Source organism: Nomascus leucogenys, chromosome 18, assembly GCF_006542625.1.
Source record: "Nomascus leucogenys isolate Asia chromosome 18, Asia_NLE_v1, whole genome shotgun sequence".
Taxonomy (NCBI): Eukaryota; Metazoa; Chordata; class Mammalia; order Primates; family Hylobatidae; genus Nomascus; species Nomascus leucogenys.
In genome coordinates this window covers 44,746,790-44,760,635 of record NC_044398.1, presented here as the reverse complement: position 1 = coordinate 44,760,635, position 13,846 = coordinate 44,746,790, and the positions used below count along the sequence as shown (strand labels likewise).

The 13,846-nt window shown below is 39.8% G+C and overlaps 1 protein-coding gene across 1 annotated transcript; it reads left to right on the top strand.

Annotated features, from left to right (window-relative positions):
- The first annotated feature begins 125 nt into the window (after window positions 1-125).
- On the top strand, window positions 126-2,812 carry LOC115831222 (gastrula zinc finger protein XlCGF49.1-like). The gene has a single exon (XM_030798504.1). It carries the CDS (start codon window positions 149-151, stop codon window positions 740-742), a length of 594 nt encoding a protein of 197 aa, XP_030654364.1. The 5' UTR covers window positions 126-148; the 3' UTR covers window positions 743-2,812.
- The last annotated feature ends 11,034 nt before the right edge of the window (window positions 2,813-13,846 follow it).

The following is a 13,846-nucleotide window of genomic DNA, read 5'->3' as shown; positions in this document are numbered from 1 at the left end:
AATGTACTGAGTGTGGGAAATCCTTCTCTGAGAAATCAGTCCTCACAATACATCAGAAAATACACACGGGAAAAACCTTATAAATGTAATGCATGTGGAAAAACCTACAATAAATCAGACCTAACCAAACATCAAAGAACACACACAGATGAGAAGCCCTATGAATGTAAGGAATGTGGGAAATTCTTCTCTAGGAATTCATACCTTACAATACACCAGAGAATGCATACAGGAGGCAAACCCTATGTGTGTAAAAAATGTGGGAAAACCTTCTACCATAAGGCAGACTATACAGTACATAAGAGAACACACAGAGGGGAGAAATCTTATTACTGTAATGAATGTGGGAAAACCTTTATTTGCAACTCAGTCCTCAAATCACATCAGAGAACACACACGGGAGAAGCCCTATGGATGTAATGAGTGTGGGAAGTCCTCTGAGAAATCAGTCCTTACTGTACGTCAGAGAATACACACAGGGGAAAAACCTTACAAATGTAATGAATGCGGGAAGTCCTTCTATCATAAGTCAGATCTCACTAAACATCAGAGAACACACACAGGAGAGAAACCCTATGAATGTAATCAGTGTGGGAAAAACTTCAGTTGCAGCTCAGGCCTCAAAGTACATCAGAGAAAACACACAAGGGAGAAACCCTATGAATGTAACCAGTGTGGGAAACCCTCTGAGAAATCAACTCTCATAGCACATCCAAGGATACACATGGGAAAAAGCTTATAAATGTGGAAATGAGAGAAATCCTTCTCAAGCAATTCATACCTGAAAATACTTAGGAGAAATCAAATAGGACATGACCCCTGTGAATGTAACGAATTTGGCAAACCTTTTACCATAAGTCATCTTCCAAAGTAAATAAGAGAATAGACATAGGGGAAATTCCGAATAATGTAATGAATGTTTGAAAATCTGTAAGAGACAACTACAAAGTAACTGAATACATGTAGAAGAAATGCTACTAATACATGTAGGGAATATGGGGAAATATTTTGCTATAATTTGGAATTTATTAAAGAACTTACACAGGAAATAATCTAATGACTCACATGGATATATGAAAATGTTCTTCCAGAGAATGACCATTAATAAAAATAAGATAAACCACATTTAGAAAAAACTGTCAACATTCTATGGGGTTTTTTTTCTTTTGACAACTTTATGCACAAGTTTTACTCATTGTATATTAAAGAAATAATAGGGAAGATACTCAGAGAATGCAGCAAATGTAGTTGAGCCTATATCAAGAAATGCCATTTTACTGAGCAAGATAATTCATATTGAGTTAAAGTCATAACAGATATTTTGAATGTGAAGACATTAACAAAAATTCAGACCTTGTATCTGAAGGTTATGTTAAAGGAAATGTGTTAATTTAGGAAATAATGAATAGAAATTTTCTTCTAGATACAGTATTATACTGAAAGTCATGTTTAAAAAAAATCAGTCATGTTTTGTTCTGACCTTAAATTTTTTAATGGAAATATAACTGTAGATAGAATTCTATACAAATAATAACTGTACAGTATGAAGATTTTTATAAAGCACAAATAAATTCAATAACCTTTTCAGTCTCTGAGTCCACTTTTGGGGAAAGAGTGTTACCCCATGGCCCTTCCTATCATGAGCCTCTCCTGTCCTTGATTAGTCTGCCCTCCAACTATACTGTTGCCTCTGCATTTTCTGCCTAATGGACCTACCCTTAGGGGAGCTCAGGATGGACCACCCTCTTACCAGAACGTACACTGGGACCAGCCAGAGGCAGTGGGCTATACATTGTTGTTGAGGCTGCATCTGCCCCTCTTCCTAGGTGCAGAAACTGGAAACCACATTAAGTGTGTGTACAAAGCTAGAGGACCACGTAGAAACCTCTAGCTCATGTGACCTTGGTCTCCAATTCAGAGCCACAGGAAGCTCAGTATAGCTTACTTTTTTGAATCCATGCCTATTGACTCAATTCTAATGAACCCTTTTAGGTGGGCTGGTATAGTTTTAGTGAAATATTTCATAACATAACCATCAGTGTACTTATTGCAGCTTGGAAGTCAAGTATTACAAAAGTAGTTGAAGCATCTGCATATCATTCCCAAATTCCTTTAACTTCCTATAACTTTTACCACCTTTAAGCCTTATTTTAAACTTGGTTTTTATTGATACCACGTCTCATTACTTTTATTCTTTCTTTCCATATATACACATACACTGTTGTGTATGTACAATAACATTTTGTTGTTTTGCAAGTATTTGCAAAAGTTGAAGTTATTCAGCTTTTGTCTTCAAATGCATGGTTTTGACCTTTTTACCTGCTGATATGTTTAGCTTTACTTATTTTAATAAAGTATAGTAAATGACTGTGTAACTATAAAACATTGTCCATTTTCCTGTTTATGAAATTTCAAAATTTTGTTTCACTATTAAAACAATGTATGATAATTTTTATAAATCAACTTAGGTATAATTTAAACATGGTAAAAGATACCCTGTTTAGCCAATTTTATGAGTGATATGGTTTGGGGCTCTGAGTCCCCACCCAAATCTCATCTTGAATTGTAATCCCCATGTGTTGAAGGAAGGACCTGACAAGAGGTGATTGGACATGGGAGTGGTTTCTCCCGTGCTGTTCTCATGATAGTGAGGGAGTTCTCACGAGATCTGATATTTTCAAAAACGTCAGTTTCCCTTGCCCTCACTTGCCGTCTCCTGCCACCCTGTTAATAAGTTGCCTGCTTTCCCTTCACTTTTCACCATGATTGTAAGTCTCCTGAGGCCTCCCCAGCCATTCTGAACCATGAGTAATTAAACTTCTTTTGTTTATAAATTACCCAGTCTCAGGTAGTATCTTTATAGCAGTGAGAACGGACTAATACAATGAGTTTTTACAACAGTATACCCTCATGTAGTAACTACCACACTTAAGATACAGAGCAGAATCTACAAAGAACTTAAATTTACAAGAAAACAACCCCATCAAAAAGTGGGCAAAGGATATGAACAGACACTTCTCAAAAGAAGACATTTATGCAGCCAACAGGCACATGAAAAAATGCTCATCATCACTGGTCATCAGAGAAATGCAAATCAAAACCACAATGAGATACTATCTCACACCAGTTAGAATGGCCATCATTAAAAAGTCAGGAAACAACAGTTGCTGGAGAGGATGTGGAGAAATAGGAACGCTTTTACACTGTTGGTGGGAGTATAAACTAGCTCAATTACTGTAGAAGACAATGTGGCAATTCCTTAAGGATCTAGAACTAGAAATACCATTTGACCCAGTGATCCCATTACTGGTTATATACCCAAAGGATTATAAATCATGCTACTGTAAAGACACATGCACACGTATGTTTATTGTGGCACTATTCACAATAGCAAAGACTTGGAACCAACCCAAATGTTCATCAATGATAGACTAGATTAAGAAAATGTGGCACATATACATCATGGAATACTATGCAGCCATAAAAAAGGATGAGTTCATGTCCTTTGCAGGGACATGGATGAAGCTGGAAACCATCATTCTCAGCAAACTATCACAAGGACAGAAAACCAAACACCATATGTTCTCACTCATAGGTGGGAATTGAACAATGAGAACACTTGGACACAGAGAGGGGAACATCAGACACCAGGGCCTGTCAGGGGTTGGGGGGCTGGGGGAGGGATAACATTAGGAGAAATACCTAATGTAAATGACGAGTTGATGGGTGCAGCAAACCAACATGGCACATATATACCTATGTAACAAACCTGCATGTTGTGCACATGTATCCTAGAACTTAAAGTATAATTTTTAAAAAAGTATAATAAAAAAAGATACAGAGCATACCCATTACCCAGAAAGGTTTCCCATTCCTCTTCCCAGTGACTTCCCCTTTTCCCCTCTTGGCCCGGCAACCAATTAATCCACTTTCTTTTTCTTTCTTTTTTTTTTTTTTTGAGATGGAGTCTTGCTCTGTCACCAGGCAGACCTCATGATCCACCTGCCTCAGCCTCCCAAAGTGCTGGGATTACAGGTGTGAGCCACTGTGCCTGGCCCTAATTATCCACTTTCTGTCACCAGGCTAGATTTATCTTTTGTAGCATTTCACATAAATGGAGTTATACAGGATTTACTCATTTGTGTCTGTCTGCTTTGATTCAGCATGATTTTGAGATTCACCTATGTTTTAACGTGTTAGTAACACCATCTTATTGATAACTAGTATTCTATTGTATGTGTATATTTTGACTTATATATTCTGTTGTTTCTGGTTTTTGATTGAGAAGAATATACTTGCTACTATCATTTGGATGTGCGTCATTTCCGAACTTCATGTTGAAATTTGATCCCATGTTGGAGGTGGCACCTAATAGGTGGTGTTTGGATCCTAGAGGCAGATCCTTCATGAATAGATGATGCCCTCTCTCAAGGGTGAGAGAGTCCTTGCTCCAGTAGTTTCCATGACAGCTGGTTGTTAAGAATAGCCTCCATGCACAGTGATCACTGGGTCTCCTCTGCCAAATGGAAGCAGTCTGAGGCCCTCACAAGATGTCCAATCTTAAGCTTTCTCAGACATCAGAATCATGAGCCACATAAACCTCTTTTCTTTATAAATTAAATTTATTTATAAATTATATCATGTATTCCTTTATAGCAAAACAAAATGTACTAAAACAGCTGCCAGGGGACATTCTTATGTATTTTTGTGTAGACATGTGTTTTTATTTATCTTGGGTGAATACGTGGTGTAAAATTTCTAGGTTTGTAGGATAAGTACATGTAAAGCTTTCATTTGGCTTTATATATACTGACTTTGCAAACCTAGGGTTGTGCCATTTTACATTTTTGTCATTAATGTTTGAGAGTTTTAATTCTACATTTTTGCCAATACTTGGTATTGTCACTGTTTTTAATTTAGTTACTCTAATCAGTGTATAGTGGCATTTCACTGTGTTTTTCGCTTGCGTTCACCTGATGAATAATGATGTTATGCATTTTTCACTTATTAGCCATTTGTATGGCATATTTTATGAAATGTCTGCTTACATTGTTTGCCCACTTTTTAGTTGGGTTTTTTGTCTTCCTATTATTGAATTTCAGGAATTCTCTATTCGTTGTGAATATTATTCCCCAGTCTGTGGAATTTTTTTTTTTTTTTTTTTTTTTTTTTTTTTTGTGAGACAGAGTTTTGCTCTTTTTGCCCAGACTGGAGTACAAGGGCACAATCTTGGCTCACTTCAACCTCCACCTCCTGGGGTTCAAGCGATTCTCCTGCCTCAGCCTGCCAAGTAGCTGGGATGACAGGCATGTGCCACCATGCCTGGCTACTTTTGTATTTGTAGTAGAGATGGGGTTTCACCATGTTGGCCAGGCTGGTCTCAAACTCCTGACCTCAGGTGACCTGCCCACCTCAGCCTCCCAAAGTGCTGGGACTACAAGTATGAGCCCGGCCCAGACTGTGGATTTCAAAGACAGGTTTTTCATTTTTATAAAGCCCAGTTTATCAGTTTTTTTCTTTTTTTGAGACAGAGTCTTGCTCTATCACCCAGGCTAGAGAGTGTAGTGGAGTGATCTTGTCTCACTGCAACTTCTGCCTCCTGGGTTCAAGTGATTCTCGTGCCTCAGCCTCCTGAGTAGCTGGGATTACAGGTGCCTGCCACCACACCTGGCTAATTTTTGTATTTTTAGTAGAGATGGGGTATTGCCATATTGGCCAGGATGGTCTTGAACTCTTGTCCTCAAGTGATCCACCCACTTCAGCCTCCCAAAGTGTTGGGATTACAGGTGTGAGCCATCGCACCCAGCCAGTTTTCTTCTTTAATGGTCTTGTCTAAGAAATATTTAATGTTAGCAAAGTTTTTTTCCCCATGTTTTCTCAGTGGATTAACTCTGTTTTTAGATTATTTTGAGTAAATTTATTCAAAATGTCTGATGTATTTTGAGTAAATGTGATCTATTTTGAGTAAATTTTTGTGTATGGGATAAATTAAGGATTGAGATGTATTTTCTCCCACTTGACTGTTCAGTTGTTTCATCACCATTTGTTGAAAAGTTTAACTTTTTCTATTGAATTACCTCAGTACCTTTGTTGAAATCCAGTTAATTGTTTGTGTGTGTTTGCCTGTATGTGGAAGGGGGATGCTATGTACCTGTGGACTCTTTATTTTACACCAGGGGTCCCCAACTCCCAGGTAGTGGACCAGTACCAGTCCATGGCTTGTTAGGAACCCTGCTTTACAGCAGGAGGTGAGCAGAGGGTGAGCAAGCAAGCATTACTGCCTGAGTTCTGCCTCCTGTCAGATCAGCGGCGGCATTAGATTTTCACAGGGGGGCAAACCCTATTGTAAACTGAGCATACAAGGGATGTGGTTGTGCGTGCTGTATAAGAGTCTAACTAGGGCCTAATGACCTGAGGTGGAACAGTTTCATCCCGAAACCATCCCCTCCCCCACCCACCCTGGTCTGGAAAAATTGTCTTCCACAAAACCAGTCCCTGGTGCCAAATGTTGGAGACCACTATATTACATCGACCTTTGTATCTTCTTTACAGAGCATTGTCTTAGATTTAAAGTACATATTTAAATGAAGTCCTATAAGTTATTCAAGTTTGTTTTCTGTTTTAAAATCATTTTGACTTTTTTTTTTTTTTTTTTGAGATGGAGTCTTGCTCTGTCGCCCAGGCTGGAGTGCAATTGTGCGATCTCGGCTCACTGCAACCTCTGCCTCCTGGATTCAAGGGATTCTACTGCCTCAGCCTCCTGAGTAGGTGGGATTACAGACGCCTGCCACCACACCCAGCTAATTTTTGTATTTTTAGTAGGGATGTGGTTTCACCATGTTGGTCAGGCTGGTCTCGAACTCCTAACCTCAGGTGATCCACCCTCCTCAGCCTCCCAATGTGCTAAGATTACAGGTGTGAGCCACTGCGCCCGGCATCATTTAGACTTTTCTAAGTCCTTTGCATTTCCACTTAAATTTTAGAATGAGCTTGTCAATTTCTTAAAAAAACAAACAAACAAACAAACAAAAAAAAAACACTGCTTTGATTAGGATTTCATTTACTCTAAATTACTTTGGGGAAAATTGACATCTTAATATTGACTCATCCATGAATATGGTATCTCTCTCCATTTAATTGTGCCTTCAATTTATTTGGGTCTTTAATTCTTTCTCAACAGCACTTTTAATTGCCAATGTACAGATGTTGCACGTTAAATTTTTCCCTAGGTATATCTTGGTTTTGGGTGCTATCGTAAATATTATTATTTAATTTCAATTACCAGTTGTCACTTGTTAGTATACAGAAATACACTTGATATTTGTACACTGACCCTATTTCCATTGATCTTGATAAATTTAATTTTGATATCTTTTGTGAATCCCTGAGATTTTCTGTATATAGTCATGCATCACTTAATCATAGGGGATACCTTCTGTGGAATGTATCGTTAGGTGATTTTGTCATTGTTTGAACATCATAGAGTGTGTTTACACAGACTTAGATGGTATAGCCTACTACACACCCAGGCTATCCAATATAGCCTATTGCTCCTAGGCTACAAACCATACAGCAAGTTACTGTACTGAATACTGAAGGCAGTTGTAACACAGTGGTATATGTGTAACTAAACATAGAAAAGGTACAATAAAAATACATTGTAAAAGATTTTAAAAATGGTACACCTGTATAGGGGACTTGCCTTGAATGGAGCTCCTGGGAGTGGAAGTTGTTCTGTGTGTCAGTAAGTGATGAGTGAATGTGAAGGCCTAGGAAATTACTGTACACTACTGTGGGCTTTATAAACACTGGACACTTAGGCTACAGTAAGTTCATAGAAAATACTTTTATTTTTCCAATAATAAATTAACCTTAGCTTTCTGGGACTTTTTTAGTTTATAAACTTTTAAATGTATTTATTTATTTATTTATTTTTGAGACGGAGTCTTGCTCTTGTTGCCCATGCTGGAGTGCAGTGGCACAGTTTCAGCTCACTGCAACCTCCGCCTCCTGTGTTTAAGCGATTCTCCTGCCTCAGCTCCCCGAGTAGCTGGGATTACAGGCACCTACCACCACACCCGGCTAATTTTTGTATTTTTAGTAGAAACGGGCTTTCGCCATGTTGGCCAGGCTGGTCTCAAACTCCTGATCTCATGATCCACTTTCCTCGGCCTCCAGAAGTGCTAGCATTACAGGTGTGAGCCACTGCGCCTGGCCAAACTTTTTTTTTTTTAACTTGTTGCCTGTTTTGTAATAACACACTTAGGTTAAAACACAAGCACATTGTGCAGCCAGCAGTACACATTTCCCCCCTTAATATTCTTGTTTTCTAAGCTCTTTTCTATTTTCAATTTTTTTTTTTGGAACAGGGTCTCATCTGTTGCCCAGGCTGGAGTGCGATGGTGCAATCACGGCCCAACGCAGTCTCAACTGGGCTCAAGTGATCCTTCCACCTCAGCTTCCCAGGAAGCTGGGACTACAGCTGCGAGCCACCATGCCTGGCTGATTTTATTTTTCTTTTTTGGTAGAGACACGGTTTCGCCATATTGCCCAGGCTGGTCTCAAACTCCTGGGCTCAAGCAATCTGCCTGCCTTAGCCTCCCAAAGTGCTGGGATTACAGTTGTGAGCCACTGTGCCCGATCTATAATTTAATTTTTTAAACATTTAAAACTCTTTTGTTAAAAACCGAGACTTAAACACACACATTATCCAGGGTGTACACAGAGTCAGGGTCATCAATATCACTGTCTTCCATCTCTATATCTTGTTCCTGTGGAAGATCTTCAGGGGCAGTAATTTGGGTGGAGCTGTTATCTTCTATGATGACAATGCCTTCTTGTGGAATACCTCCTGAAGGACCTGCTCAAGGCCGTTTTACAGCTATTTTTTTTCTTTCATAAGTGGAGTTGACCCTTGATCAATGTGAGATTTAAGAATATAGACCCCTGCATAATCGAAAATCCATGTATAATTTTTTACTCTCCCAAAACTTCTAATAGCCTGCTGTTCACCAGAAGCTTTACCAGTATTAATTGATTAACACATATTATGAAGGTTATATGTATGATATGCTGTATTCTTACAATAAAGCTACAGAAAAGAAAATGTTACCAAGATAATTATAAGGAAGAGAAAATATGTTTACTATTCATTAAGTGGAAGTGGATCATCATAAAGGTCTTCATCCTTATCTTCACATGGAGTAGCCTGAGGAGGAGGAAGAAGAAGAGAGGTTGCTCTTGCTGTCTTAGGGGTGGCAGAGGTGGAAGAAAATTCACATTTACATGAACTGCCGTTTAAACCTGTGTTATTCAAGGGCCAGCTGTATATTTAAGTTATGCAACATGATGTTATGAGATACATATAGGTAGTAAAATGTTTACAATAGTAAATTAACATATCCATCATATGTAGTTACCCATTTTTTTGTGGCAAGAGCAGCTACAGTCTTTCCAATACAGCACTGTGTCCTCACATTGTACATTAGATCTCTAGCCTTGTTCATCCTACATGTCTGCTACTTTGTATGCTTTGACCTGCCTCTCCTGATTTGTTTGCCCCTGCCGCTACACCTGTTAACCACTGTTTTATTCTCTGTCTCAATATTTGACTTTTTAAAAAAGTTATGCATGTGAGATCATGCAATATTTTAATTTCTGTATCTGGCCTATTTCACTTAGCATAATGTCCTCCAGTTTCATTCATGTTGTGGCAAACGGCAGAGCCGCCTTCTTAAGGCTGAGTGATATTCTATTGTATAAATATTTCACAATTTCATTATCTGTTTGCTCACTGACAGACACTTAGGTTGTTTCTATATCTTGGCTACTTACAGTAATGCTGCAATGAGCATCGGAGTGCAGAGATCTTTATGAGGTGGTGATTTCATCTTCTTTTGGTGTAGGCAGAAGTGGGATTGCTGGGTCATGTGGAAGTTCTATTTTTTTTCTTTTTTTTTTTTTTTTTGAGACAGAGTTTCGCTCTTGTTGTCCAGGCTGGAGTGCAATGGCGTGATATCGGCTCACTGCAACCTCCGCCTCTTGGGTTCAAGTGATTCTCCTGCCTCAGCCTCCCAAGTAGCTGGGTCTATAGGCATGCGCCACCACACCTGGCTAGTTTTGTATTTTTAATAGAGATGGGGTTTCTCCAAGTTGGTCAGGCTGATGTTGAACTCCCAACCTCAGGTGATCTGCCCATCTTGGCCTCCCAAAGTGCTGGGATTACAGGCATGAGTCACCGCGCCCTGCCAGAAGTTCTATTTTTAATATCTGTAGAACTCCATACTGCTTTCCATAATGACTACACCAATCTATATTCCCACCAGCGGTGTACAAGGGCTCCCTTTTCTTCGTACCCTTGCCGATACTTAGTATCTTCTGTCTTTTTCTGTTGTTAATAGCCATCCTATGGGTATGAGATGATATCTCATATGGTTTTGATTTGCATTTCCCTGATGATTACTGATATTGAGCACCTTTTCATATGCGTGTTGGCTATTTTTATGTCTTTGGAGAAATGTCTATTAGGTCCTTTGTCCATTTTTTTAACCGGGTTATTTGTTTCTGCTATTGACTGTATGAGTTTTTAAATAAATTGTTTATATTAAACTCTTTATCAGCTATATGGTTTACAAACATTTTTTCCCAATCCATATGTTACCTTTTCATTTTGTTGATTGTTTTCTTGGCTATGCAGAAGCATTTTAGTTTTAGTTCCATTTATTTTAGCTTTTGTAGCCTGAACTTTGGGTGTGATATACAAAAAATCATTGCCAAGGCCACTGTTAAGGAACTTTTCCCCTGTGTTTTCTTCAAGTAGTCTTATGGTTTCAGTCTTATTTTTAGTTCTGTTACGTATTTTTGAGTTGATTTTTGTGTGATATAAGAAAAAGGTCCCATTTCATTCTTTTGTATTTGAAAAACCAGCTTTCCTAGAACCATTTATTGAAGAGATTGCCTTTTCCTCATTGTGTCCTCATAGTGCCCTTGTTGAAAATTAGTTCACCATATATGTTTGGTTTTTTTCTGGGCTGTCTATGCTGTTTCACTGGTCTAGTTGTGCAGCATAGCTCCGAGCAGCTCCCTCAGGTGGGCTCAGCACCTGTATGGCCTGTAGGAGTCCCCAGTGGCAAAGACTGCAGGTGTCCATGTGGTAATGGGGGTTGCTGGCATCCTCCTGCATGCCTTTTCCCTGCAGGGAGAAGTCCTTCCTGGTTCCAAGTTGATCCCAGTTGGGGTATGGTGTGGCAGAGGTGAGGTATTTCCTTTCCTTCTCTGTGCAGCCCACCTGAGTTTCTCTGTGTCTCTGTGCTTTGCAGGATTCTTTGACTCCTGTGCTTTATTCTGATCTCCTTTAGTTGTTTTCATTGAAAGAAATTGTTTTAGTTGTTTTTGTGGGAGGCACTAGCTCTAGGAACTTCTGCTTAGCCACCTTGGTGATGTCACTCCTGTATTATTGATTTTGAAGCATTATTATTATTATTATTATTAGATGGAGTCTCACTCTGTCACCCAGGCCGGACTGCAGTGGTGCAATCTCTGCTCACTGCAACCTCCCCTTCCTGGGTTCAAGTGATTCTCCTGCCTCAGCCTCCCAAGTAGCTGGGATTACAGGTGTGTACCACCACCCCTGGCTAATTTTTATATTTTTAGTAGAGATGGGGTTTCACCATGTTGGCCAGGCTGGTCTTGAACTCTTGGCCTCAAGTGGTCCACCCGCCCCCAGCCTCCCAAAGTGCCGGGATTACAGGCGTGAGCCGCGGTGCCTGGCCTGAAGCATTATTTCTAATGGCTGCTTTAAAGTCTGTCAGATGATTCCAGTATCTGATCCATCTCAGTGTTAGTGTCATTTGATTCTTCTCTCTTTCAAGTTGTTGTTGTTGGTTTTTGTTAGGATATGTGATTTTTAAAGGTATCCTGTACATTTTTCCTACTTAGGTTTAAGAACTGTGAGTCCTATTTCAATCTTTTATTTTTGCAGGCAGATACCTTCTTTAGGTTTCAGCATGCAGTTCCTGGCTTACCTTTACGGGCTGTGGTTCCAGTGACAGTTTTCAGAGTCTTTCTGGTGTTATTTAGTCTACTCCTTTTATCTAGTACAGATGGGCCTGCCTCTGGTTCCTGTTGGTGCTGCCTGAAGGAGCCAAAGAAGTTTCTCCAGGCCATCCCCACAGTGGGGATGGAGGATTCTTAGGCCTGCGGATACAAAGAGGCTTCCTGGATGAGACCTTTTCTTGGCTGGGCCTCACCTACTTCAGTCTCTTGGTGGGGGAGGGGAGCACTTCTCCGCCCGCTTATTGTTGGAGGATTCTCCAGGTCAGTCGCCTTTGCCAGGGGTTTCAGGCTTGCCTGAGACTGTAAGAGGGGACTACCTTTAGTTCAGGGAGAGGAATGAGCTTACTAGGGCTGTTTTGTTGCTAGTTTGGAGGTCGGGAAATGTTGGGTCTGGGACACCTTATTCTGTGTAGATAAGGTGCCATGCTGTTTCGTTGTTCCTCCAGTTCTGGGCTCAATGCCAGTTTACCTTTTTCTTACCACTTTTCAGAATTTCCTTTTCTTGTCCCTTGTTATTTCCAGAGGAAAGGAGGAACAAGGAGAAACGTGTGTATGCCATACTATTTAGACTAATTGTTTTTTATTTATTTCATTATTCTTTTCTTTATCTGACTTTTTAAATGTATTTTTGTATTCCATTTTTTCACAATTTGGATCAACTTTAAAAACATTATTATATAGGTGTTTCTTTGAAATTTACATCAGTTTCTTTATCACAATCTACCTTCAAATAATAATAGATCCTTTAACTTAGAGTGTACTTAGTTTCCCCTCTCCCATTTTGCACTATTGTTGTCATACTTTCCATTTCTTTTTTTTTTTTTTGAGAGAGAGAGACAGGGTCTTGCTCTGTCGCCCAGGCTGGAGTGCAGTGGCATGATCTTGGCTCACTGCAACCTCCGCCTCCCGGGTTCAAGCGATTCTCCTGCCTCAGCCTCCAGAGTAGCTGAGATTACAGGTGTGCACAATCATGTCCAGCTCATTTTTGTATTTTTAGTAGACACGGGGTTTCTCCATGTTGGCCAGGCTGGTCTTGAACTCCTGACCTCAGGTGATCTGCCTGCCTTGGCCTCCCAAAGTGCTGGGATTACAGGTGTGAGCCATCACGCCCGGCCCCATTGCTGTGTTTCCAATAAATCCTCCATTATACTATTTTGCTTGCTTTAAACAGTTACCTTTTAAAGAAATTTTTTTTTTTTTTTTCGAGATGGAGTCTCGCTCTGTCACCAAGCTGTAGTGCAGTGGCGCGATCTCGGCTCACTGCAACCTCTGATTCCCGGGTTCAACTGATTCTTCTGTCTCACCCTCCCGAGTAGCAGGGATTACAGGCACCATGCCCAGCTAATTTTTGTATTTTGAGTAGAAACCGGGTTTCATCATGTTGGCCAGGATGGTCTCGATCTCCTGACCTTGTGATTTGCCCGCCTTGGCCTCCAAAAGTGCTGGGATTACAGGCGTGAGCCACCACGCCCAGCCCTTTTAGAGTAATTTTTGAATGAGAAATATTTTATATTTGACTCATTATTTACCATGTTTGGTAAATTCTTCATTCGTTTGTAGATATTCAGATTTTCATCTGGTATTCTTTTCCTTTTGCTTAACAGAATTCCATTTAACATTTCTGGTAATGCAATTTTTCTGGTGATAAATGTTCCCAGCTTTTGTTTTTTGGGGGCATGAAAAGGTATTTCTTGCCTTTTTATGGGAGATTTTTTAGATGGCTATACGATTATATTGGCAGGGGTGTTTTTCTTCTAATACTGCAAAGGTTTCATTCCTTTGTTTTTTGGCT